The sequence below is a fragment of the Chlorocebus sabaeus genome, chromosome 20 (assembly GCF_047675955.1).
Source record: "Chlorocebus sabaeus isolate Y175 chromosome 20, mChlSab1.0.hap1, whole genome shotgun sequence".
NCBI classification, from domain to species: domain Eukaryota; kingdom Metazoa; phylum Chordata; class Mammalia; order Primates; family Cercopithecidae; genus Chlorocebus; species Chlorocebus sabaeus.
In genome coordinates this window covers 42,890,171-42,917,906 of record NC_132923.1, presented here as the reverse complement: position 1 = coordinate 42,917,906, position 27,736 = coordinate 42,890,171, and the positions used below count along the sequence as shown (strand labels likewise).

At 47.3% G+C, this 27,736-nt stretch overlaps 1 protein-coding gene and 1 long non-coding RNA gene across 5 annotated transcripts in view; one reads left to right on the top strand and one right to left on the bottom strand.

Moving 5' to 3' along the window:
- The window catches only part of BCAR3 (BCAR3 adaptor protein, NSP family member), a 282,586-nt gene that overhangs the window by 117,924 nt on the left and 136,926 nt on the right, over positions 1-27,736 (bottom strand). Inside the window, exon 1 of one of the 4 annotated variants that reach the window (XM_007977912.3) lies at positions 3,125-3,659. The exons of 2 other annotated variants lie outside the window; for them this stretch is intronic. Coding sequence is in view for 1 of the 2 variants with exons in the window: in XM_073008565.1 (XP_072864666.1) it covers positions 1,719-1,800 (82 nt within the window). In the remaining variant the exon portion in view is untranslated. Of the gene's footprint in view, positions 1-1,718; positions 2,130-3,124; positions 3,660-27,736 lie in introns of those variants that run through there. One more of the 4 variants, XM_073008565.1, reaches the window with a different exon arrangement.
- LOC140709492 (uncharacterized) lies at positions 2,148-25,805 on the top strand. The gene is made up of 3 exons (XR_012090025.1): positions 2,148-2,424; positions 13,081-13,186; positions 20,220-25,805. It is a non-coding gene; the product is annotated as an uncharacterized lncRNA (long non-coding RNA).

The window sequence follows — 27,736 nt, the reverse complement described above, 5'->3', positions numbered from 1 at the left end:
GTAATGACCATAAGTACTGGTAATTCCCAGTTCATTTTTCTAGATAACGGAAATAAATGTTCATTTGATATATATTCTCTGTGGGCTCAAGGTGTACCAAGGCTAAGGGCATAATAAATTAGACAAGGTCCTGCTCTTATGGAGGAATCCAACCTATACAAACAAGAAAATGAGGTAACATCCAAGTTGTAAGCAGGCTAAAGAACATAAAACAGGATGAACTGACAAAAGATGACTGTGGGGGTGGAGGGCTACTTTACATTAGGGTGGACTGGGAAGGCTTCTCTGAAAAGGTAACAATGACATGAGACCTGAAAAAAGGGAAGAGAAGGAACCAGTCAAAAAAAGGTCTGAAGGGGGGTTCCAGGCAGGGGATCTGGCAAATGGAAAGGTCTTGCTATAGGAACAAGTGGTGGACAGAGACTAAACCCAAGTCTCCAGTCTCTGGCTCCCATGGTTTCTCCACTTGGAAATGTTTCTGTCTCAATGTCCCTAGTCATTATATACTTCTTATGTACCACTTGATTTTTTAAAAATAAAATGGTATGACTCAGAACCTAGGCTTTGGAGGCAGGTATCTACAGGTTCAAATCTCCACTCTGCCACTGACTTACTAGCTGTATGGCCTGGGACAAGTTATTCAACCTCTCTGACAGTTTCTCATTTTAAAAAATGACTTAACAGCTATTTCATAAGATTGTTGTAAAAATTAAAAGTGATTGTGTATACAAAGTTCTAGAAATACTGCAAGTACTTAGTAAATAGCAGGTCCCCTCTAAGCAGGGCAGGAGCTGCTCTTACCTATCTTGTCAGATAAGAGTCATGTATCTCTGTTATACTGAGAGTTCACAAAGGAAGTAACTCAGAGTTCACAAACGAAGACTGCAACTGGGAAGGATGGGGAGGGAAACGTTTTAACCTAGAACAATAGATGCAACGACACCAAGCCAAGTAGGACATGGACACAGACACACGTACAGGCAAACCAAGTGAGCCTACATGCAGTCTTTAGAATAAAGCCCAAGTGAGACTCTGGCCATCTAACTTCTCTCCACTGTGCAGGAAAACAGACACAACATCCTGACTCAGTCTAATGCCAGAGTTTGAAATATACAAAAGTCAAAGACTCTGCATCTTGATATGAAAATCTGAGTCTCATGTGACCATCAGGAATAAGAGCAAGCCTGACAAACTCTACCATATGTGCTGCCGTCCTGGGCCTGGTCAGTCGCTGGGTTTTGAAATGCTTGTGAACTGAGGCCCAACTCACTTGCTTTACAATGACGTCTCAGAGAAACTGATGATCTTGCAAGCTGAGGCAGAGATAAGCAGCCCACTTGTTTGGATTTTACTCTTTTATTTCTGAAACGGGATATTTTCAAGTTTAACTCATAATGGTTATCTGATGTAGGCTTTAAGAACTTTTCATTATATTTTAAACTCTGGAAATGTAACCGTCTCGGCTGCCCCATGACAGAGAATTTACAACTTGGATCTGTAGTTTTATATATTCTCTGGAGAGTCAGATGGAGAGAGGAGATGGAACAACCACACATATTCACTTAAAATGATCATCCACTTAAAATGAAGTTTTGCTTGGGTTTAGGAATTAAGAGTATCCCTTTATTTTTGAAGTAAACTTATGAAGTCTAGCCAAATGATTCAAGTATGAATAATTCCTCCATGGATCGTATTTCGAGCAACAGTACAGGATTTACCCGATAAGGTTCTGAAGATTAGCATCCATTTGACAAGCAGTTCTTTCTTTGTGAACAGGAGATTTAGACCTTGGTTAGTCATCCTGGAAACGTCAGCCTTCTCAACACAGTTTAGAGAAAGTTGGAGTTGGGGTGGTGTGGGAGCTCCTGGCTTGGCAAGGTATTTACGTTACCCTCAATACCCGCTGGCACGCTCGCAGACAAGCGCTTTGCCTGTGGGCTTCCCCGTTGTTACCTGGGTAGCCCCTTCCCACTTGGGCCTGTGTTGAACTGGGTCCCACCCCCAGTACTGAGGCCTCCCCCAGCCCCCAGGATCTCAACTCAGTCCCAGGCAACACAAGGGAGGCTATCAGCTTCCAAACTGACCTTCCCTCGGCCAATGTACTTTCCTTGGGGAGGTCTGTGTAGCCTTGGGAGATAAAGTCAAGGTTTAAAAGAATCTGAATGCACGGCTCTACTTTCCGTCTCAGCTAACAGCTTTAAGCGAAAACAGACATGAGGTTAGGAAAATGGTTTTTCTCCTTTGCACCTTGCTTCAAGCGAGTTAACGCCAACACGAGTTCTCCACCCCCGAAACCCCAACCATGACCCGCCCCACGCAACACGCCGCCTTGCCAGATGCTTCGGAGTCCGCTCAACCTCCTCCCGGACGAGTGTCTACACCTGATTACACCGTTTGAAAGCGGCGGCGCCCTCAGCGGCCTAAGTGAGTAAGGAGAGATGGGCTGTACGATCTATCGGAACCTCCTTCCCACTGTCCCTCCCTTCCTTTGCCTTCCCTCCCCTCTCCCCACCGCGACGCAGAGGGAGCGACACAACCAACTATTCATTCTTTCTCAACAAAGGGAGAGAGGGAGGGAGATGTTGTCAACAGTTACAGGGCAGGCTCCTTCGCTTTCTTTGCAAACTTCCCAAGAGATTAACAGAGAAACTCGCCTCCTCGGAGCCTTGGGCTTCCAGCGGAGCGCTCTGGGCCCTCGTATCTCCCCGACCCCGGCCGGCTTCTGCGGAGAGGGGCCGGGAGGGACGGGACGGGGTGGCCGGCAGAGCAGCCCCGACGGGCAGGGGGTCGGGCGAGGCCAGCGCCCGGGAAGATGCCGCTCGAGTGCCGCCGAGCAAGACGCCTGGCTGCCAATCGTTGAGCGCTCCCCGCCGTGGGCCACGTCCCGGGAGTCGCAGCGCGCTCGGAGAGCCGGGAGAGCTCAAGTCCCGGCCCCACTTCAGTCACCCCCGCCCCCAACGCCAAATCCACTGGCGGGGGTGGGTGGGGACCAACAAGCGCCGGCTCCCCAGAGCCTAACTTTCTCCAACAAACTTCCTAGCGTGTCCTCACAGGGGCGGGGGAGGCCCAGGCGCCCCGGGAGGAACAGCACCCCGAGGACGCTGGGCGCGCGACGGAGACTCACCTCCCGGCGCGGCGCTGGGCACTCGGGCTCTCGGAATCTCTGGACCTCCCGCTGGGGCTCAAAGGCGCCTGGCTGGCCTCGCACCGCCCGCGCCACGGCAGCTCCCGGAGCAGGGGACGCTCATAGTCCGCAGGGCGTGCCCGCTGAGAAGCCCGCGAGCGTCTAGCCGGTGCGCCCCGCAGCCCCGGCTCCAGCCCCTGTCCCGTCCCCTGCCCGGCCAGCAGCAGGCGCAGCTCTGAGCTGGCGGCGCGCGCTCTGGCCCTCAACTGGTGATTTGCCGCTCCGCGGCCCCACCCCGGCGAGCCGATTCGCGCTGCCTTGCGGAACCCCCCGAGACATTTACATTCGGTGACCTCGCCAGGCCCTCCCTCTGCCCGGATTTTAGAGTTTGGCTCTCTTCGTATCTCCCCAAGGAGCCAGTCCTCAAGTATAGCTCGATCACTTCCTTTCTGAAGCTCTCTCCAGAGACAACCTCGTCGAATCCACTCCTCCCCCTGTCCCGCGTTATTTAATTACCCAACAGATCTGCTTTGCTCGTCTGCAGACACCTGGCTGGCTTTCAGTGTGAAGGGCTTTAATGAGACAAAGACCCAGGTAACCACAAATGAACCAACCACGGAAACAGGCAAATCAATCGCACTCGCATGGACGTATTGAAAGCAAAGCGCGAGTTGGCGGTGGCACTTCAGCACTAGATGGTTTGGTAGGGTGAAAAATTGGAGCCCACTGGAAAAGACTTAACACTATCTTATATCAAGACCCATTATAAGTCATAGAAATAGTAGAAGGATGGACAAACTGACCAATGGAATAAAGTCCGAAAACAGATTTACAATATGTGGTCACTTGATTTATGTCAGGTGCTGCTGTGCTGTATTGGGGGTCAGATTGGCTCTGTCTTTCCAGTAAATGATGCTGGATTAACTGAATCCCCCCATCCCCAATCAATTCCAGATGGATTTTTTGTTTTGTTTTTGTTTGTTTGTTTGTTTGTTTGTTTTGAGACGGAGTTTCGGTCTTGTTGCCCAAGCTGTTGAGCAATGGCGTGATTTCGGCTCACTGCAACCTCCGCCTCCCGGGTTCAAGCGATTCTCCTGCTTCAGCCTCCCAAGTAACTGGGATTACAGGCGCACGCCACCACACCCGGCTAATTTTTGTATTTTTAGTAGAGACAGGGGTTAACCATGTTGGTCAGGCTGGTCTCGAACTCCTGACCTCAGGTGATCCACCCACCTTGGCCTCCCAAAGTGCTGGGATTACAGGCGTGAGCCACTATGCCCGACCTAAATCAGGTATTTTAAGTTCAGTGGATCTTTCCATCAAACCACAACCACATTCACATTTGTATCTGCTAGGCCTGGCACACAGTAGATGCTCAATATGTTAATGGTTTAATAGTGGGAGTAATTTAAATATAATTTTTTGACTAGGTAGTGTTCACAGAACCATTGCAGTATGGTTCACAAGCTAAAACTATATAAGGTATCCAGTGAAAAGTTCCCCTCTTACCTCTGTCTCCCATCTACCCAGAACCCCTCCCACTAGAGATAAGTACTGCTGTTAATATTGTATGTGCCTACCAGAGTTTCTATGTGTGTGTGTGTGCATGCATGCGTGTATTATTACCCCCTCCCTACAAAAAAGTAACATACTGTACCCATTGTTCTACACCTTGCTTTTTAAAAACCACTTAATATATCTTAGAGATTTTCCTATATTAGTACAGAGGGACTCTCTTCATTCTTTTTTGCATAGCATTTATTTGAAGAGATGAACCATAATTTACCAGACATTTAGCTTGTTTCCAGTCCTTTCTTGTTACAGACCATACGGCAATAAATACAATGTGCAAGTATTCTGTAAAATAAATTTCCCGAGGTAAAATTGCTGAGTCCGAGGGTATATGCCTTTGTAATTTTGACAAATAATGCCAAATTGCCTTCTATAAGGATTGTACCAATTTCTACTCCCCAGCAATGTAAGAAAATGCCTATTTCTCCACAGCTTGGCCAGAAGGTGTTATTAATAACATCTTCAATTTTTGTCAACTTGATAAGTAAAATATGAATTTTAGTGTAATTTTAATTTACATTTCTTTTATAATAAATGAGGCTGCTTATCTTTTCATGTTTAGTAGAATTTTTCTTTTTTGGAATTTGTATGTCTGTTTTTCTACACATTTGTAGGTCTTTTTCTTATCAATTATCTAGGACTTCTTTCCATATTAGGAAGTTTAGCTCTTTGTGCTATAAGCTTCAAATGTTTTTTCAATGATAATATTAAAAGCTGTGACATATGCAAAATGCTGTTATTTTTGGAAGCAAGTAGAATTAATTAGAGAAGTGAGAGCCAAGTTGGGGGCACTGATCAGAAGGCTATGGAATCACTTCTTGCCAAATGACAAGGGCTTTCTCTAAGCTGGTGGGAATAGAGGTAAAAGTTATTACAAAGAAATAATTGACAAGGGTTATTAATTAGCTCCAGGCACTGTGGTGCATGCCTGTAGTACCAGCTACTTGGGAGGCTGAGGCAGACGATCACTTGAGCCAGGAACTTGAGGCTAAGTGTGCTGATTGAGCCTGTGCATAGCCACTGCACTCCAGCCTGGGCAATACAGTGAGCCCCCATTACAAAAAAAATAATTAGCAATGATAACAATTACAATAACATTTGCTATACTTGGTTTGGAAGTAACTACATGCCAACTACTATGCTAAGTGCTTTACAAGCTTTAAGCCGTGAACCGATACTTGCCCCATTTCACAAATAAGAAAAGTGACTTTACCAATTAAGAAACTTACTCAAGTTCAAATGAGATTTAAATGGCAGAACCAAAGCTAACCCAAGTCTGTCTGACCCCTGCTGCTGGACAGAGTAGAGGAGAATGATCAAAGGTCTTCAGTCAGATTGCCTGAGTAACTGCCTGGCTTGGTGACAGATGTCAAAGCTAGAGAACAGCTGCCTTTGGCTGGAGGGACAAACTCAGTTTTAGGCACACTGAGCAGTTTTCAGAGCTCATTCGTATCCATGACCACTCTTGCTATAGTATCTTTGTGAGTCAAAGAGGGTAGTATCCCTGTTTTACTGGTGAGAAGACTCAGGTATCACAAACTAAATAACCAGGTGTTCTATTCCCTAGGAAACCTTCCCTGACACCCAGCATAGGTCAGGTTTCCCGGTTATACGTGCCTTATAGCACCCTCTCCTTCCTGGAATTTGTCACAGCTGGTAATTATTCATTTCTGTTATTGCTGTTGAATACCTGTTGCTCTATAGACTCTAAGATCTATATTTGTTTGTTTTGTTCTTAGTTTGGGGCCTGGCACTCAGTACTTATTGAATGAATGAACTCCTTTGGCTTTTCACCTTTATATTACATCATAAAGCTCCCCATAGGCTAAATAAATATAATCCCCTGAACGTTGGTCATGCTATAAACAATTTTAGAATTCAAATTTCTTCAAGTCCACAACAAGGCTTCACTTAAACTTTTATTTTATTTTTATTTATTTATTTATTTGAGATGGAGTCTCGCTCTGTCACCCAGGCTGGAGTGCAGTAGCATGATCTCAGCTAACTGCAAATTCCACCTCCTGGGTTCAAAGGATTCTCCCGCTTTAGCCTCCTAAGTAGCTGGGACTACAGGCAATTGCCACAATGCCAGGCTAATTTTTGTATTTTTGTAGAGATGGGGTTTCGCCATGTTGGCCAGGCTGGTCTTGAACTCCTGACCTCAAATGATCCACCCACCCCAGCCTCCCAAAGTGCTGAGATTACAGGCGTGAGCTATCATGCCCAGCCACACTTAAATTTTTAAATATCAAAACCCTGGTTTCCTTTGCCAAAGAGACACATGAACGGACAACATAACAATGACTTCTGAGCAGCACAAGAGGCTTTGTCAGGGAGCACTCAACCTGGAATTGATCCCTTCCTGCCACAGAGTAATTGGTTGAGTCCCATCCCATAACAGCACTAGTTAACAGGCAGCTGGGGTAGGCATTAGATGAACTGCATTTTAACAAGGAATAATCCCTCAAGTTCTTGCTTTGTCAAACCCTAACAGTAACAGGTAAGGAATAACAAGTGCTTAAGCTATCACCAAGGAAGACCAATCAGAAAAGCTGAACTTAAACAATTGCAGAAAGAAAGATTGAGAATTCCCTGAAGTTAATATATCATAACTACTGATACAAAGAGCTGGCCACACTGATATGAACCAGAAAGGCAAAATTCTGCAATAATTTCAGAAGCCTTACCCACTAGGTGCCTGCCCCTGAAGAGCTAGCCATGAACTTGGTGTCCAGTCTACTAGGCGGGGAAGTCAACTCAGCTTCCAAAAGGCCTGTGGGATAGCTGCATACTTACTATCACGTTGGCCAGAGAAATCATTGTCTGAGGACTATGGCTTACTAATCCTCAGTAAATACTATTGAATAAATAGTGACAGAGTGAAAAAAAGGTGAACTTCTCGACAACACAGGCTCATTTTCTATGCAAAGTACACCTCAACCTGATTGTCTATATGTGAACCACCCATTTCAAGACTTACTCTTATCACCAAACTCTGGACCCTGTTTCCCATTTACATCCTCAGTCTAATTACTAGCTTTTTTTTTTTTTTTTTTCAGTAATTAGCTTCTTAATTCAACAATTCAAAGAAATACACCAGAACATCTCTGGATAGGAATTCCAGATGATTTAATTTCCTTATTTACACAGCTTTCCTTTCCAGTTTTTCCTTACAGTAAACGTGTGTGTGTGTGTGTGTATGGGGTTTTTTTATTTTTATTTTTTGAGACGGAGTCTCGCTCTGTCGCCCAGGCTGGAGTGCAGTGGTGTGATCTCGGCTCACTGCAAGCTCCATCTCCTGGGTTCACGCCATTCCCCTGCCTCAGCCTCCCAAGTAACCGGGACTACAGGCACCCGCCACCATGCCCGGCTAATTTTTTGTATTTTTAGTAGAGGCGGGGTTTCACCATGTTAGCCAGGATGGTCTTGGTCTCCTGACCTTGTGATCTGCTTGCCTCAGCCTCCCAAAGTGCTGGTATTACAGGCATGAGCCACCGCGCCCAGCCATATGTATGTATTTTTATTCATTCATTCATTCATTTATTTATTTATTTATTTGTTTATTTATTTATTTATTTATTTATGAGACAGACTCTCACTCTTTCGGCCAGGCTGGAGTACAGTGGAGCCATCACAGCTCCCTGCAGCCTCCATCTTCTGGGTTCAAGCAATTCTCCTGCCTCAGCCTCCTGAGTAGCTGGGATTATAGGCGTGTGCCACCACACCTGGCTAAGGTTTTGTTTGTTTTGTTTTTTGTTTTGTAATTTTAGTATAGACAGGGTTTCACCATGTTGGCCAGGCTGCTCTCAAACTCCTGACCTCAGGTGATCTGCCCACCTTGGCCTCCCAAAGTGCTGAGATTACAAGTGTGAGCTACCATGCCTGGCCAGCATATATTATTTTTATCATGTAAAATGTTATTTAAAAACAAATTCAAAAATATATTTTAAAAATATAAACAAAGTTTTAAAAATTCATTGAGCATCTACCATATGGAAACCATCACTAGCCCTGGGAGGTATGAAGGTAACCACATTTCCAGGACTTTCATCCTACCAGGGAACATGGCATGGATCTGGAGTGAGAGAAGGATGGGCTGCAGCAGAGCTCCCAGTGCTGTGGGAACACAGAGAAGGCAGAGATTAAAAGTGTTGGGGGCTGGGCACAGTGACTGACGCCTATAATCCCAGCACTTTGGGAGGTCAGGGAGGTCGAGGCCAGTGGATCACCTGAGGTCAGGGGTTCGAGACTAGCCTGGCCAACATGGTGAAATCTGCCTCTACTGAAAATACAAAAATTAGTGCTGGCTTTGGCAGCACGTATACTAAAAAAAAATACAAAAATTAGCCGGGTATGGTGGCATGTGTCTGTAGTCCCAGCTACTCAGGAGGCTGAGGCAGGAGAATCACTTGAACCTGGGAGACGGAGGTTGCAGTGAGCTGAGATTGCACCATTGCATTCCAGCGTAGGCAACAAGAGCAAAACTACATCTCAAAAAAAAAAAAAAAAAGTGCTGGGGACAGACTGTTGATGCTAGAGATGCCTGTAGAAATAAAGGAGAGGGAGGAGTTGTAGGGAGGCAGGGAGCTTGATTATGGAAATGAAGAGAAAGGAAACAAATGTGTGTAAAACCTAGTGGCAATGGCCACCTGACTGCCTTCTTGAGTTATGACCGGAAAGGGCTTCATTTAGATGCTTTGGGCTACCCCGGGGTTGGGGGTGGGTGGTGATGATGAGCTGTGCACCTCGTTCTAGCGCAGGAGGAATGCAGATGGTTGAGGGAAATGCAGGGAACAGAAAGCATTTATGCTTCACCAGCTCCCCTATACAAAAGGAGCCAGACTGAGAGAAAAACCTGACTTGCTTGGATGTATCTCAATCTCTGAGAGCAAAGTCAGCCTTTCAGGGCTTCACTCTCCTGTACATACTAAGATAAACAACCTAAAATGCTCATGGCAGCATCATTTACAGATAATCTGTAGTGGAATGATTTAATTACAGCACATCTATACCTGGCATGCACTCTGCAGCTGATAAGAATGAAGTAATTCCATAGGTACTGACAGCAAGACAGCTGTGATAAAATGTTAGGTGAAAAATACAAGTTGCCCTTTTCATGTGAAAATAACAGACTTCTGTAATTGTGTGCATTTGTGTGGGATTATGTACAAACGTCTTGAAGAATTTCCTCCCATCAAACTGAGAAGTGAAGTTGACTGGTGAGCACAAAGGGATGCTCCTTTTCTTTCATGTTATTCTAAACTGAGCTTTTTTCTGATTATCACTAATTGCTTTTATTTTGTTTTATAATTTACATAGTGCTTACTATGTGCCTGGTACTATTCTAAGAGCCCTACATACATTAACTCATTTGATTTTGACAATAATCTTATGAGGTGGCACTGTTCTTTTCCCCTTTTACAGATGAGGACATGGTCCTTGCCCAGTTCATATAGCAATATGTGAAGGAACTGAGCTCTGAACCCAGGCCATCTGGTTCAGACTTTGTGCTCTTAATCACTAGGGTTCAGTGCCTCCAAAAGATTAAATAAACAAATAACACTGTTTTTAGAATCGGACACATCTGCATTTAAATCCCAGATTTTGCAAATTAGCTGTGCAATTCCTAGCAAGTGTCTGACTTCTAGATCAGTTTTCTCATATGAAAGATGAGGATAATAGTTACATACCTCATGATGCTGTTGTGAAAACTACAGAAAATATGTTTAGTGCCAGGCACTTAGTAAGCACTTGATAAATGTAGACTATTTTAACTATTAAGATTAAACTACTAGCCCTTTAATGTATATTAGTTTTCTAGGCCATTTTCTTGACAGGCTGCCTGACATTATTGGGTGCTTCAAGGGTAAGTGGAAAGGGGGATCTTGGGAAAAAGGGGGAATCTGACTGAAAAAGTAGAAAATGCTAAATTAACACTACTGTTTCACAGTTTTGCCTAAACCCAGTCCAATTAAGCCAATAAGATAAATAATATGTATATGAGTTTTAGAGTCATTCTGGGGTAAAATATCATTATACTCAGGAGGAGAATATGGAGCCTCCGGGATTGCCAAAGGCCACTAAGCAAATTACATAGCAGAGCCAGGACTGAAAGTGAGATGTTCTAATTCCACATCCCATCCTCTTTCCACAACACCCACTTCCTGAGCCAGTGTGGGGCTATCAGGGTTGGGAAGTGGTGACTTCAGCCTCTCAGAAGGAAAGCATTATAGAAATGATGGTGGTAATGGTCCCACAGCGGGGACGGCCTCCCATTACTTCACAGGCTGCTGTTGCTGAGTGGGGAAAATGGTCTCCCCGGCACTTCAGAGCTAAATCAAAGCAGGGGCAAGTATGACAGACACACCCCTTCCCTGTGGGGTACACGCAGCCCGGGGTCAGATTACTGTCCCTTTCTCTAGGCTATTTAGGGTGCTTATTTTTACAGGAGTTATTCTACAAACAGGACACAATCCACCCCGCAAGAGACAAGTGGCCTGGGCAGGCAGGTGGCTGCCAGTGGGTGGTGGGAGGGGCCAGAGTGGAGCCTTGGTCCTTGCTCCCAGCTCAGCAGCCTCCTGCTTGTGCCTGTTACTTCCTCATTTTCCACCCAGGAGCAGAGGGGGCAGGCAGAGCCCAAGAAGGGATGTCCATGTATGAGGCTCTGACCAGCAGCCCATTTTTCAGGCTCAGTCGATCCCTGCAAAGGGTCATTACCCCATTCTCCAGGAAAAAAAAAATGGTGTGGAATGGCACAGTGAGTCAAATGGAAATGGATAGGAAAGACCCAGAGTTCTCAGGCTTTTTTTCCAATAAGACAAGAATATGTACAATTCACTCTCATGTGGGTGGCGGGGGTGTACGAACCCACACCATTCTCTTTCCCTCAAGAGACCTTTTGCTGCTAAAATGTGGACAGCTCTTAAAGCTGGAGTCTGTTACACTATTCTCTCTACTTTTGCGTATGGTTGAAAAATGCCATGATGAAAAGTTAAATAATGTTTCTAAAATCTCTTTGGAATGCAAGTGAGTGAAAGTGGTGCTATGATAAAGACAATCTAGGGTTGGCCAGTTTGATTTTTAAATAAATGATTTATAACTGACACTGCATTATTAGGAATGAAGTCCTTGCCGCACAGCTCAGTGTCCAGTGCAAAAGCAGTTGGCACAGCAAGCTGGAGGGCTGCAAGAGGCTGTCGGGTTGGCCCTTTCCTCTCTGGTTCTTTCCTCACAGGAACTCCCCTCCCCAATGCACACACAGCTGCTGTGGGGCACTCCTCTTGTGTGGTAACCATTTGGAATTGCTTTTAATGGTGCTGTTGACTGAGGTTTCCAAATGGTAAGAATAATTTCCAGATAGTAACACAGTCAAGCATAAGGAGTCACACAAGAATTGGCCTAGGTGTCTGCAAAGAGGGACAGAGCACCAAAGGTTCTGATGGAGGAAACACAACCTAAATATGAATCATAACAGCTATGCTTACCAGCCCAGGGCCAAGAACTTTGCGTGCATCATCTGAGTCAATCCTTTCAGCAACCCAGAGACGTGGGGGTTATTAAGCCCTTTTTATAGATGAGAAAATGGAAGCACAAAAAGGCAGAGTAACCAGCCAAGTTCACAGAGCTGGGATGTGGAGCTCCCTAAACTGGCCTCCCTGTCTCCACTGCCCGCTTCACCTCCCAGTGTGAACCCTTGTTCCTCAGAGTGAGTGGGAGAGTTTGGTGTTGATTGCTTGAGCGTGGTGTGGAATGGCACAGTGAGTCTTAAGAGAAGCAAGCAAGCTGGGTTAGGTAAACTTAGCCCAGTGCCTGGCACTTGCTAGGCATTCCATAGATATTTGAGATTTGGACTTTTGAACAGAGTTTCAGACATAGGGTCAGGGTGTGTGGGGGTCTCAAGCAGGTCAGGAATCAGTCAAGCCTCTACATACATTTGAATTTTCTCCACGGCAGGAACCCACACTGAAGGTTCACAGGTGTGACCCTGGAGTCCTAGCCCTGTCCTGGGGCTGTGGAGCAGCTGCTTCTCCAATGCCCAGGGTTTGTCATAAATGCTGAATCTCAGCCCCACCCCAAGGCACTGACTCAGAACCCACATTTTAACAAGCCTCCTGGTGACCTGTGTGAGAGGCACTGCTCCAGCTCAACAACCCTCCTTCAAGGGAGCAAGCCAGCAGTCATCCCCCCACCCAGTACAGAGGAAATTTCTTTTTCCTGTGCTAGGCTTAGGGAATAGCACTTTGCGGGGCTAACTCCTGGTGCTGACCTAACCTCCTCCTCACAAAACCTTTCATACAGCTGTGGGAGGCAAACTTCTCAGTTGTCAGCATTTCCAGGAAGTGCGAACCCCTTGAATGATCTCCATGTGACCTCGTCTGTCTCAGGTTCATGAACATGAAGGTGAGAGCAGCTTTTCCTCACAGCATGACCAGGCAGTGACAAACACACCACATGGAAGGAAATGAGTGAACAATCCTCGCATATTCTGAAGTGAGTCATTAGCCTTTCTTGTGGACTGGGTACTGGATGATTAAATTTCTGGTTTCTGTTTCTTATTTCAGAATATATTGATAATGAACCCATAGTGTCCCCCAAAGTGCAAGGTGCTGGGGACAACAGATCAACACTTCATACAAAAATAATATTATACGGTTACCACCTTGGTAACACAGTAAAAATAGGGACAGGTAAGATGCCTCTGTAAACACGGACTGCTGTGATTTTGGTGACTCGTAGGGGGCAGAAATTCAAGAGTAGCTCCAGGGACGCTCACCTCCTGTGCTTCTCTCCCACTGTCCATCTCCCATCTTCTCTGGGCTCTCAGTGTGGAGTGGAGCTTATAGTGGTCTCCACCACCAAGGCTCTGCCTCTTGCTCAACGCCCTGAGCACCTACTCTTGGCACTCTATGTGCTTTGCCCACTTAATCCTCATGACAGCTCTTCGAGGCAGGCATTATTATCCCTATTTTATAGATGAGGAAATTGAGGCTCATAGAGAAGCTAAGTTGCCCAAGGTTGCATGTCTAGAAAGTATCAGAGGATGAGAATACAGATCTGACCAGGATTCTAAAGCCCGTGTCATTCCCTCCACACCTGGGTTGCTTCAGCCTCACCTGGCTCCTGGTGGAATTTCCAGTGAGGGATGCTCACAGAGCACAAGGTGGGGAACTCACCTGGCATGTGGAAATCACATCACACTGGTGGCTGGCAACTCCACTTCCATGTCAATCTGGTCCCTGCTCTGGGATCCTGAGATGCCCTGCATGAATCACCAAGGGACAAAAAGAGGACTTTCCAGGGACTGATGCCCTCCCAGCCACCATGGGACCCCGGCTACTGTGACTGAGCCCAGTCATGACCCCAGAGTGCTTCACATCACATCATTCTTGCTCAGCATCCAAAATGTGAGTCCCCTGGGCAAGAATTCTGTTCTCCACTCCACTCTCCATAGCTCTCCTGGTCCCTTCCTCTTTCTTCTCCCTACCCCTTTCTTTTCCAAATCTCTCATCCATTCTTCTCTATAGTCCCCTTCTCCATACTTGGAGGCCTATGCCTAATATCAACCTTCTCCAACTTTCCTGATCATTAGAATCACCTGATCATCAGAATCATGCACATCCCCCAGCTCCTGTCCCAGAGGTCTGAATTGGAGAGATCCAAGTGAAACCTTGAGGCCAATGTTTAATAAGAGCCCATGTGTCCTTATGATCAAACACATTTAGGAAACCCCGAACCACACTCCTCCTGTTGTAATCCACCAAACACTGTTCCTAATTCACCCTGGAAATGGCTGGGGTCCTCAAAGACACCCACTCCTGTCCTGTGACGGCACCTCCAATGCTCCAGCCTCAAAGTAAAATGACCTTCCAACTCCAATCACCTTCACCTGTGCTCCACCTCAGCCTACACTCTGGCCCACCTGGGTCTCGTTATTCCCTGGGACTGCTCCTCCCCTGACATCCTCACGCCAGTAGCCTCTTTCTGCCCACATTCCCCTCACCCTCCCACATTCCTGCTCCCTGGCCCCGGCCTTGAGCATAATCCTTTCATGCATCGACATCATTCTGGTCTATCAGGCACCTCCTGGGCTTCCTTCTTCCTTCCCTGCCCACCCATGGTTAATCACATGAGCTAGTTTGTTGTCAGTCTGGACCCATATCCTTCTGTTGTACTTCCTGAGGAATGCTCAGATTAATTCATTCCATCTTCTCTGAGATCTTCAGAGAAACCCCACAACCCTGCAGGTCCACCCCACCACAAATCTAGGGTAAGCTCAACTTCATCTAGAATTAGAGCCCATGAGGCCATCAGGCTCCACCTTCCACTCCTTTTCCCCCTACAATGGAAGTGACATGACTGTCATCCTCTCCACCTGTCTCTTCACTGTGATCCTGTGGTTCAGTAGAAACCCACCCAGTATGTTCTTGCTGTCATCCATCCCATTCCTATCCCACTCTATCAATCACCCTCTTTCTCTCTCTCTTTAATGCCTCCCTCTCAGCTGGCTGTTCCAGCTCAGCCAATGAAGCTGCTCAAGTTTCCCTTGCCCTGAATAGCTTGCTTGATTTTATGCCCCTATCTACCATCTTTATCCAATCTCCTGTCTTCCTTTCACCAAAGGCTCTGTAATTCTCTGCAGTCACCCCTGCCTCAACCCCTCGTCTGAAATTGTTCTCCCTGAGGTTGATAATGACTTCCTCAGTGCAGGATCCTGTGGACAGGATTTAGAACTTGTGTTACTTGGCTTTTTTGTTATATTTGACATTGTTGACTGCTTCCTCTTTCGTGAATCTTTCAGCTCTTGTGACCTCTGAGACACTGTTTTCTCCCGACTCTTTTGCTACCTCTCTGACAGTTTCCAGCCTGTCTTTCTGTGTGTCCTCTTTCCCCAGCCACCTTGAAAATGGGCGTATCCAGGTCCTGCACTTGGTCTACTCTGCCTGGTCATCACGCACACTTCCACAGTATAATGCAATCTGCTACTGCTTCTCTCTCTCTCTTTTTTCTCTTGAGACAGGGTCTTGCTTTGTCACCCAGGCTGGAGCGCAGTGGCGAAATCAAAGCTCATTGCAGCCTTGACCTCCCCTGCTCAAGCAGCCTTAACCTCCCAAGTAGTTGGAATTACAGGCATGAGCCACTGTGCCCAGCTCTGTGTCTTTAGCTTAGTTTTCACATCCAAATGGTTTGCTAAATGCTGATTATGGGACAGACAGTTTAAAATTTGCACACTCCACAGCCAGCTCCCTCTTCTCTTGAATTCCCAAATATTAGGATGGCATCTCCATCCAGCTATTGCCCAAGCTGGAACCCTGGGAACCACCCTGGGTCCCAGTCTCTCTCCATTTCCACCCACACACAAATAACACACAGCCAATCTCTCACCAAGGCCTAGGGACTTTATCCCTAAAGAATCCTCAAAGTCATGCCCTCCTCCCCTCTCTCTCAAAGTCATGCCACCACCACTCCGGCCCAGGGTCCCCTCCTCTCTCGCCTGGACTCTCCATTGCTTCCCAGCTGGTTTCCCTCCCTCCCATCCTGCCCTTCTCCAGTCTGTCTTCCACTCAGACCCCAGAGTGATGTTTCTGAAAGGCAAGCTTGATCCATCTCGCCACCACTTAAAGCCCTTCAAGAGCTTCTTCCCACCCATAAGTGGAAATCCAAATTCCTCAGGATGCTTCCCCTGAACTCACCCTTTATTTGGTGCCTCCATGCCATTGCTCCTACAGTTTCTTTCATTCTTTATCTAACCAGCTGTCCCTTGCCCAGGCATTGTGTCCCCAGCAACTTCTTTTTTGGCTCTAGGTTGGCACTTCTCAAGCATATTCCTGTGTCACTTTCCACTTACCAGATTATATGGTAAATCCAGCTTTTAGCTGTGGAGAGAAAGTTTGAGGACTGTTTTAAGGTGTTACAGCCTCCCCCAGCCCTGATTGTTACCTCAGTGACTGGCAGCTGGCGTCTCTGTGCACCCACAAATGTGTCTGAAGCCAGCCCTCCCCTCCTCCCTCAGTCTCTCATAGTGAAGCGGCAGGACCACCCAGGTACAGCGCACCTCAAGCTCTGCCCCTCAAAGGGAGTGGCCTCTCCTGGCTATTGGCAAAGCTACCAGAAACTTGGCTTCAGACCATTCACGTCTGAACAGGTGGTCCAGATATTCTGGCAGGGATGTGGATGTGAGTTTAAAAGGGGGAGAGATGGAATCATAAAATGCCATGTTTTTGGACTACCCTGAACCCTAAGGGCCAGGCCAGTTGTGAGGGGATAGTTCAGCTGGGAGGGAGGGTGTAGCCCACTTACCTGCCCGCCTCAGGCATCCTGAGATGCCAGAGCAAGCACCCAGGGTGCTGTTTATAAGACAGCCTACATGCCCTACTGGGAGGAAAGGTGAAGAGGCCGAGACTGATACTGGAGGCCCCAGGACTTGGGGATGCACTCTCTTGAACAATCTTGGGGGCGCTGCCCTCAGCCTTGGATAGGTGGGGGATTCTCACTACTACAGCAGATGGGGAGACCCTCACCTGGGCCTGCAGTGCTGAATGATGCTAGAGAGAATACTATACAGTTGGACTCTGTGGCATCCTTCAAGTGTCCTCTGACCCAGCCCTGGAATGGATCACAAGCCCCTTCAAAGAGAGGGCTAGGCCGGGCATAGTGGCTCATGCCTGTAATCACAGCAGTTTGGGAGGCCGAGGTGGCGGATCATCTGAGGTCAACACCAGCTTGTCCAACATGGAGAAACCCCGTCGCTACTAAAAATACAAAATAAGCCGGGTGTGGTGGCACATGCCTGTTAATCCCAGCTACTCAGGAGGCTGAGGCAGGAGAATCGCTTGAACCCGGGAGGCAGAGGTTGCAGTGAGCCAAGATCATGCCTTTGCACTCCAGCCTAGGCAACAAGAGCAAAACTCTGTCTCAAAACAAAAACAAAAACAAAAACAAAAACAAAAACAAAACAAAGAGAGGGCTAGAAAATCTGACACATCCAGGCTACCTTCTGTGTCTTACTGAAAGCCAGCTCTGCTCATGGGAAGGGCTACGGTGGAGGCGGGGGCAGCAAGTTCAGAGGAGGCAGCAGCAGAAGCAGTATGGCCAGTCCTGACCACTGAAGCAGAGCATGAGAAGCAGGGCAAGGCAGCTCAGCCAAAGGGGCAACTCGGGGCTGAAATCTAGCCTATGCACCTGTATCACAAGGTGTGTGTCCTGGTGTAGGACTGCATTTGCTGGGGAAAGGGGATGCCTATTTCTAATCTGCGAAAAGGCACCATTTTGGATTGTCACAACCTTGAGAGATAAGACACTGGTAGCAGCCATGAGAAAGTTTAGGAGAACATAAGACGAACCCAGGATCTGGCAGAAGATGACAAGGGCTTTGGGAGCCCCAGGGACCTTACTGTGTGAGGGCTTAGAATTTCAGGCCATTGAGATGCTTCCCAGGCCCGTGACTGTGCCCTACTCCTCCTTTAATCCCTTCAGGACCATCCCACTCCCTCCAAGACTACCCCAACCATAAGGCCTCCATGGCCAGAAGAAAGAAGGCAGTATAATCATGACTGTGGCCCTGGCCACCTAAACTCCAACAACCCATTCCTGAGTGGGGTGGAGGATACCTGATAAAGAGAGGTGTCCTTAGTCTGCCCTGTGACTACCACTGTGCTCAGCCTTTAGCATCAACCTTGGCTGCTAAGCTAAGTCTGTGACCAATCTGTCTGGCCTAATGTCAGGTAAAAGGGGGCTGTTGAGTTTTCTCCTTTTGTTTCATTCCTATTTATAGATTCACCTTAACAGCATCCACTACTAACGACAGCTCACAGGTTCTGACCTGCCCAGGAACTTCTAGGAAGATTATAGCCTTGTTCTGAAAGCGAACAGCACACAACACAAGGCAATCGTGCCTCCTGCTTTTTTGGCTTGGTACAGAAGGTGGACAGGCAAGTGGAGTACCCTCTTAGGCACAGACAGGGACGGGATGCAGTGGAGGGGACCTAGCTTTTCTGAACCCCTGCTTTCTGCTGTACATGTATGTTCGCATTTAATTATCCAACAACCCTGTAAAACAAGTGTCATTATCTCCATTTTACAGATGAAGCAACTGAACCTCAGAGGGAAAAAATAACCCTGGTTGGCCGTTAAACTGTAGAGATCGAATTTGAGTTCTCCCCTCTGTCTGGCTCTGACACATGGGATTTTCTTAACTCACACTGTGTCACCTGCAAAGTTTTTCCCTTGGCGGGAGAGAAACCCAAAATAGTGAAAAGGAACAGAAAAAGTTTGAAGAGTTCTGCATTGGAACTTGAAGCCAATCTCCCTACAGTCTTCTTCCTGTTCATGCTTCCAAGATGCTATCAGGCAGCCTGGGCCCTGGGGACATTTACACTCCTTGCCTTCCTCACCCCATCCTCAAGGATTTCTATAGGGGTGAAATCATTGCATTAAAGCTGTACCTTGTTGTGGTGGGTGGGAGGGGGGGCGGTGGATGGGCAGAAGAACTCATGAACTGATCACATACTGGCCTCAGTGATTCTCTCCTCCTCCCAGCCCCATGTCTTGCTTTTAAACTCCAGCAAGGAAGAATCTTCTTTCCCTCCAGCCAGCTTTTCAACCCACTGCTCCACCAAAGCATTTTCTCTCAGAGAATGATTGCCAAGACCCACCGTTTAGTTCATGAGGGAGTGGGGAGGGGCCATAAATAATAATAGCCAAGCTTATTGACTGCTTATTATGTAATAGCCAAGCACTGTTCCAGAGACATTACATATAGACCCATTTCACACACACACACACACACACACACACAGTACACATGAGGAAACAGACCCAGAGAGGTTGCCCGCCATTTCCCAGCTCTTATGAAGGGACTTGGACAGCCTGGCTCCCAGATGCTGCCCTGCCTCTCAGAGATCATCTCCCCTGGCTACCCCACCCCACTTTACAGGTAAGGCAATGAGTCCAGGGAGGCGAGGGCCTTGCCTGGCCAGTCAAGGGCAGAGCCAGTTAAGTTGTCAGATCTTGCGACCAAAACCCAGGGCTCTTTCCTCTACCCTGGGGGCTCAGCACACCCAAGACTCCAGGAGTATGCCAACTGCACTTCACCCAGTTCAAAGTTTAGATCCTCCCTAATGCTTTAAACTAGAAAATCTTTTTTTTTTTTTCTTTTGAGACAGGGTCTAGCTCTGTTGCCCAGGTTGGAGTGCAGTGGTGTAATCTTGGCTCACTGCAGCCTCCTCCTGCTGAACTCAAGTCATCCTCCCACCTCAGCCTCCTGAATAGCTGGGACCACAGGGGCACACCACTATACCTGGCTAATTTTTGTATTTTTTATAGAGATAGTCTTAAACTCCTGAGCTCAAGAGATCTGCCTGCCTCAGCCTTTCAAAATGCTAGGAATACAGGTATGAGCCACCACGCCTGGCCTAGGAAATCCTTAAATGCCTATTTATTTGGACATGCCACTGGCAGACATCTGCACTGTACTTGAGCATCCCCGATGGGCTCATAGAATACTAACTATAGCTTCCACCTATAGGTTAAACAGAGATTCTGCCCGTCTCCCTTCCTTGGCAGATGGATACAAACAGAAGCCAGGAGGAAGAGCAGCACCTCACACATCCAGTAGCACTCTGGCAACGACTCTGAATACTCCCTGCAAGGCTGGCAAATATTTTGATAATCTTTCCCCTACAGGATTCTCCTGTGGAGAACAAATGGACACAGTCGGGAGCCGTCTTTCAGCGGAATTCCACAGGAAGAAACATTTCATCAGTGGAGAGGGTTTTGACTCAGGCCTTTTGGGGAAGGAAGCAGATTGCTCTAAGCTACTGCAGAGGGCAGGGTCCGCCCATGGGCATCTGCCGTCCCCTCAGGACCTAGCACCGAGCAGGGATGTGGGCGCCCTTAGCGGACCTCACCAGGTGGGAGGCAGATGGTGTGGTGTTAAAAGACAGCCTTCAGGAGCAGCCAAACCTGGGTTTTGAGCAGTGGCTCTGCTGCTCAAAGCTGTGTGAGCTTGGGCAAATTCCTTCACCTCTCTGCTCCTGTTTCCCCACTCTAAAATGGGGGTAACAAGAATATTCGCCTCTTGGACTGGCCCTTGAGAATTAGACCCAATGATGTCAAAGGAGCATGGAGCACAGGGCCTGCCACACACAGGCACTGAATAACCACAGCAGTCATCGTGAGGTCCCCACTTGCCTTGAAGGGAGCTGTGTGGCTGAGTTCTAGGCTGTCACTGGTTCCCTTATTGAGCTTGCCTTAGGGGTCCCAAGGCCTCCTTCCAACACAAAACGTGCCTTCAAGAGAGGCAGCGACCAGCCACCCCACATCTCTTCCATTGGAGTGGAAGTCAGGGTTCACCAGGCTGGGGGAGGGCATTGATGCCCTCACGTGCGTTGGTCTGCTGAGCTGTGAGAAAAGCCCTAAAGATGCCTGGCAGGGGACATCTCTTCACAATGACATATTATTATTTCAAAAAAAGTGAAGCTGAATTAGCAAGCATTTATAAAAAGTGGAAACAAAATGAAGCCACTGGGACAAAAGAAACACTGCACAGACCACCATGTGTGATGGGGGGCCGGGCAGGCCCACAGGGGCCTGTTTTATGTGGTGGCCCTCTTTGTCCCCACTCTGCCTGCTTCCCAGCCCTGCCCGTGGGCCTCTCTCTAAGGATGATTCTGTCTCCATTTTTGGTGTCTACGGGCCTTGTGGGACCGTGAGGACTGACCTGGGCCCAGCATTCTCCAGGTGACTCACCAGGCAGGCCATGCGGAAGAGCCACTTCCTGCGTCCCTGAGTGGCCAGTCATCCTCCTGGTACCTGCCTTAAGAACATGTGAGCCACCCTCGGGGCAGGGTGGGACTGGGCTGTGCTCCAGGCATGGGCCCCAAATAGAGAAGGGCTGGGTGAGTGTCATGGAAGAACCCAGGCCGTCCAGGAGCCTGCGGCTTGAGGTGGGGTTGGGGGTGGACACGCTGTTCCTGGTGCTTTCTCCACAAAATAAACCTCACCTTCCTGAAGATATCAATCCACCCACTGGCGCTGTGGGAATGAAATTCTCACAGTGGAAAGTCTCAGGGCCAGCACACCTACCCCTGCACACTTCATGCCCCCAGGCACAGCACACCACTGCAGCAGGCCCCTTCCTAAAGCTGCGCCCCCATGAATACACCCTGTTCTCATTCTGAGAATCGGGTCTGATGTTATGGGAAGAAAATGTGTGCCTAGGCATGGCAGGGAGAGGCAAGTTAGGCACGTCAGAAGGGAGAGTGTTGACAAGAAATCCAAGCACATAGGCCACGGAGGAGTCTTAAAAACAACCTCAGCCCAACTGTCTTTTGACTGTGCCCCCAACTTATCAGCTCAGGTCCAGGTCAGGGGAGGTCCAGGCCGGCCTGGCACAGCCAGCTGAGCCTGGTTCCCAGACCCTGCAGCTGGCTCTGAGCAATGGAAGCAGCAGTGAGTCTGTGTTCATGGAGTTCCTGGGCTCAGGCCCAGGTAGGGGTGGGGCTGGGGTTGGGGGGATGTCCCCTGTCTTCGATTAGACTCTGCTGCTCCAGTCACAGAGCTCTCTCAGAGGCAGACATGAAGCCAAAGCACTTCATTAAGACATGAGGTCAGACAACAGCCCCAGCCCTCTTTGGAAACCGCACACCGCCCAGTGGCATGGAACGGGCCAGGTCCCAGCCCTCCCAGGAGTGCCAGGCATTGTATTTCAGAACAACTGAGCTTCAGCTACTCCCACAGGAAGGAGATGACTTGCTCCCACCTTGTTTTTAATTTCCAGAATACTGCAATCCTCTTAGGAAAACTCATGTTTTCATGATAGAATGGCAGCTGCCCACACATGTCAGAGGCTTCAGACCTCATCCTGGTCAAGCCCAGAGCAGTGGTCTCTGACCAGCAGATGAACAGCCCAGGGACCAGCGAAGGGTGCCTGCCCTCTGTGGTCCAGGGCTGGCCACCGCAGCCTGTGCTAGGCAGAAGAGCTCACAGGTGTGTCCTGCTTTACTTAACTCAAAGACAGCTGCTTAGAAGTTGCCTGGAATTGGAATTGTGATCAGGCCAGGCCCTCCTTAGGTTTCCAGAGGGACTGCATATCATATGTACTACCCGTGTGGTGAGGGGGTCTCACTTGAAGACATAAAAAATACACTCCAAACAGGAAAACAACTTTTAAAAATTATTGACATTTAACGATCAGCTCTGTATGTGTATTAGGGATTTTTTAAAAGTGAAACACAGCCAGGCACAGTGGCTCACACCTATAATCCCAGTACTTTGGGAGGCTGAAGCAGAAGGATGCTTGAAGCAGGGGTTCAAGACCAGTCTGGGAAACAAAGCAAGACTCTGTCTCTATTTAAAAAATTAGCAGGTGTCGTGGTACACTCCTGTAGTCCTACCTACTCAGGAGGTTAAGGCCAGCGGATTGCTTGAGCCCTGGAGTTGGAGGCTGCAGCGAGCTATAATTGTGCCACCGCACTCCAGCCTGTGACAGAGCAAAACCCTGTCTCTTAAAAAAAACAAAAAAGATACCCCTGCAGGCTTTCAAATTATATATACATATAATGATAATGTACTACATTTATGTTATGTATTTTGGTTTACAGAGTGCTTTTATATGCCCATTCATTTATTTATCCAACAAATCTTATTAAGCCCCACAAAGACCCAGACATTTTCCTAGGCACAGGGAGACACAGTGGTGAGCAAGGTGCATAAGGCCCTCTGCCACTTCTTTTGGCCTTACTGTCTGGTTGGGGGAGGCAGACTGCAAACAACAAATGAATCAGCAAGACAAGTCCAGGGAGTGACAAGTGCCACAAGTCAGGTAATGGCTACAGCTGGACTGTCTAATACAGAAGCCACATGTGGTTATTTACATTTAAGTCTAAATGAATTAAAATTAAGTGAAATTAAACATTGAGTTATTCACACTAGCCACATTTCAGGTGCTGAATAGCCAATGTGGCTCATGGTTAGTGGTATACAGGACACTTCCATCATCACAGAAATTGCCATAGGGTGGCACAGGGCTAGTGAGAGCCTCAGGGGATTTGGAATAGGTGGTCAGGGAAAGCCTGTCTGTGGAGGTGCATTCATGTGGAACCTGAAAATGAGAAGAAACCAGCAGTTCACAGGCCTGAGTGGGAGTGGGTGTGGGCAGACAGTTTCACTCACTCTAGGGCAAAAGTCCACGTGTAGACTTAAGTTTGGCAAATTTGAGGAACAGAAAGATGTCTGGTGTGACTGGAGTGTAATGAGCTGGGGGTGGGGAAAGTAGAGACGATGAGGTCAAAAGTAATAATAAAAACAGCTGAGATGGCTGTTGGGTGCTCATTACATGCATCTATGAGGTAGGTACTGCTATTCTCATTCTACAAATAAAAACACAGACACAGAGAAGTAGAGATACTTGGCCAAAGTCACACAGCTAGTGAGGGACAGAGCTATGATTCCAGCTGGTGCCATAGCCATGGAGCACTTAGCTATTATACTACACTGCACTGCATCTCCAAAGTCAGGGGTGCATTATGAATGCCCTGTGAGGAGTGTGGACCCCATCAGGGTGTGAAAGGAAGTCCCCACAAGTTTTTAGGCAAGAGTGTGACATGATCTATTGCACTTTTTTTTTTTTGAGACGGAGTCTTGCTCTGTCGCCCAGGCTGGAGTGCAGTGGCACAATCTCGGCTCACTGCAAGCTCCGCCTCCCAGGTTCACGCCATTCTCCTGGCTCAACCTCCCAAGCAGCTGGGACTACAGGTGACTGCCACCACACCCGGCTAATTTTTTTGTATTTTTAGTAGAGATGGTGTTTCACCGTGTTAGCCAGGATGGTCTCAATCTCCTGACCTCATGATCCGCCCACCTCGACCTCCCAGAGTGCTGGGATTACAGGCGTGAGCCACCACACCTGGCTGATCTATTGCACTTTTAAGTGATCCATCTGTTCATGGTGGGGAGAATAGACGGTAGAAGGCCAAGTCAGGGGACTGCCTCATTATTCGAGGTAATAACATTACTGTGGCTCCAACTAGGAGAGCAGCAATTCTTCTTCTTTTTAAAAGCCTATCAGACATTGCACTTTTACTTTTCATGGTTTACTTACTTTCAAGGACTATGGCAGGTAAAACCATGTATCTTTTCTTTTTCCTAAGACAAAAGTACACACACATTCCTAAGAGTTAGTTGCTCCAAAACTCAATAGGTACATACCAGCATGCATTTAGCTGCAAGAAAGCCAGTTTTTGCCAAGCCTTACCCAGTTCTGTATAAAGCATCTTTTCTATACATTGTTATCAAGTTAGGCCAATGATCTTCCTAGAATGGGAGGTCTGACTTGAGCTGGTTCTAGCTCCACCCGGGGTTGTTCCATGTTTAGGAGAAGGGGGTGGAGTCCTGACCCAGGTGGGAACCCAACTTGTGGGGTTTCTGCATGGAAAAGAACTTCACGGGCTGGGTGGTATGTAATCATCTCCATCTCGTGCATTTAGAGTGGCAAGTCTTAGGACTGCAGTGATAATCATGCTTCCCTGGACCAATTTACCCTGTGACATTGACTTTGAATGTGGGGTGTATGTGTTCCAGACTCCCTTGTAAATGCGGAAATAAAGGAAAACTGACAGACCTCCCAGAGAGAGAGCAGGAATGCTATGTCATATAAACCTACTACCAGCCCTGCAAACAACTGCCAAAGTGCTTCAGTAAAATACAACTTCCGACCACCTCCAGCCCTAACACTCCCCTGTCAAATGTCAATTGTTTGTTTAGAACTTCTCCTCCCAGTAGGGTTAAGAGGAGCAAGGTGGCTCACCTGCAGTTTCGCCTCCAGCCACTGCTCCCTTCGCAGGGTCTGTTTGGGATACAAGTCAAGGTCACAACTCTGCATGACCTTGCTCCCAGCACCTGAAACCCTCCCCGCTTTACGGCAGGTTATTCAGCCTCCCTGTGGCTGCCTTTCTTCATCACTGAAATGAGGATAATTATGGTAACCATCATTCTACCTCATAGCGCTGTTGTGAGAATTTAATGAGTCAGAATGAATTAAATGTCAGACAGAACAATTACGGTCAGCTATGATATCATATTGTCATTATTGGAAGGGAGAGTATAGGAAAGGAGGTGGCTGAAGCCAAAGCCCAGTCTCAAGGCTGTGATGAATAAGGATCCCAGAGTCACCCAGAAACAACTACCCTGGAGCTTCTGCAGGTTACTAAGAGGATTCTCATACACTCCAGGCACTGCCCCAGAAGTCACTTTGTAGGCTGGATCAAGACCACCCCACAGCTCCAGCTGCAGTTTTTGCCCTGTACTCTGGGGCAGAGCAGCAGGAGTCCAGGCCACTTCCCACCTTGCCTCTTCCTCCTTTCTCCAGGCAGGCTTGGGTCAGATACAGCAGCTCCTGTAGTAGAATGCAAAGGAAAGACCTTCTCAGTTGGGTGTGAGGAAATTACAGTAGCTTTGGGGGAGGCAGAGCCACTTGGGTTCTGCCAGTGGGTGAGTAACTTGGACCTCAGCCTGGTTGGATCCAAGTCTACAGTTCCTCCTGGAGTCACCTTCTCTGGGCTGCAGAGCTCACACCGCCCATCCTGCCCAGATGATTCTTTGCCTGTCGTCTCAGCAGCTCACAATTTAATTGTAAATAACAGTGACTCACAGGACAGCAGTTCCCTTATTTGCCAGGGAAGTCTTATGAAGATTAAGCTATTCTCCCAGGAAAGAAAGGTCTTTACTTTTCAATAGAGATAGAGAGGGAAGCAAGGAGAGGGCTGTGATTACAGCATAGACTTTGAAGCCAGATCGTCTGGGTTTGAATCTGGCTCTATCACTTACAAAGAGGTGTGCCCTGGCACAAGTTATTTAACCTGTGACTCAGTTTCCTCATCTGCAAAATGGGGATATAAATAGTACTTACCTCATAAAGATATTATGAGAGTTAAATGAGTTAATATCTATTTGGAGCTTAGAACTATGCCTGGCACATAGTAAGTGCTTATATAAATGTTTGATAAATAAAAGTAGAATAATGGAGAATAGCTTATATAAATCTATATAATTAAATATTACACAGCCATTACAATTTCTATAGTAGCGTGGGAATACATTCATGATCTATTACTAAAGTAAACAATATACAGTTTAATAGTACACAGTTTAGGCCGGGCACAGTGGCTCACGCCTATAATCCCAGTACTTTGGGATGCTGAGGTGGGTGGATCACGAGGTCAGGAGTTTGAGACCAGCCTGGCCAACATGGCGAAACCCCGTCTCTACTAAAAATACAAAAATTAACCGGGCGTGGTGGTGGGTGCCTGTGATCCCAGCTACTTAGGAGGCTGAGGAAGGAAAATTGCTTGAACCCGGGAGGCGGAGTTTGCAGTGAGCTGAGATCCTGCCATTGCACTACAGCCTGGGTGACAAGAGTGACTCCATCTCAAAAAAAAAAATACTATACAGTTTAAAACAAACTGTGTAATATTATTGCTGAAAACAGAAAATCTATATGCATTTAAAAAAAATACGAAGAGTATATATACCAAATAGTGTTTCTCTGTTTTCTAAAATTTCTGTATTTTGAAGTACAGTAATTAAAGAAAACAGTGAAAACTATTCAGAAAGGGATCAAATGCAGCAGATACGCAAAATCCACATTAAATAATTATGCTTTAAAATAATAATAATAGGCCTGGCATGGTGGCTTATGCCCATAATCCCAGCACTTTAGGAGGCCAAGGTGGCAGATCACTTGAGGTCAGGAGTTCAAGACCAGCCTGGCCAACATGGTGAAACTTCATCTCTAAAAATACAAAAATTAGCCAGGCATGGTGGCACGTGCCTGTAATCCCAGCTACTTGGGAGGCTGAGGCAGGAGAATCTCTTGAACTCAGGAGGCAGAGGTTACAGTGAGCCGAGATCGTGCCACTGCACTCCAGTCTGGGTGATAGAGTGAGACTCAGTCTCAATAAATAAATAAATAATAATAATAGTAGCTCTGACAGTCCCCAAGCCTGGATCATTCAGGGTGTCTCCTAGGCTGAAGCTGAACATTAG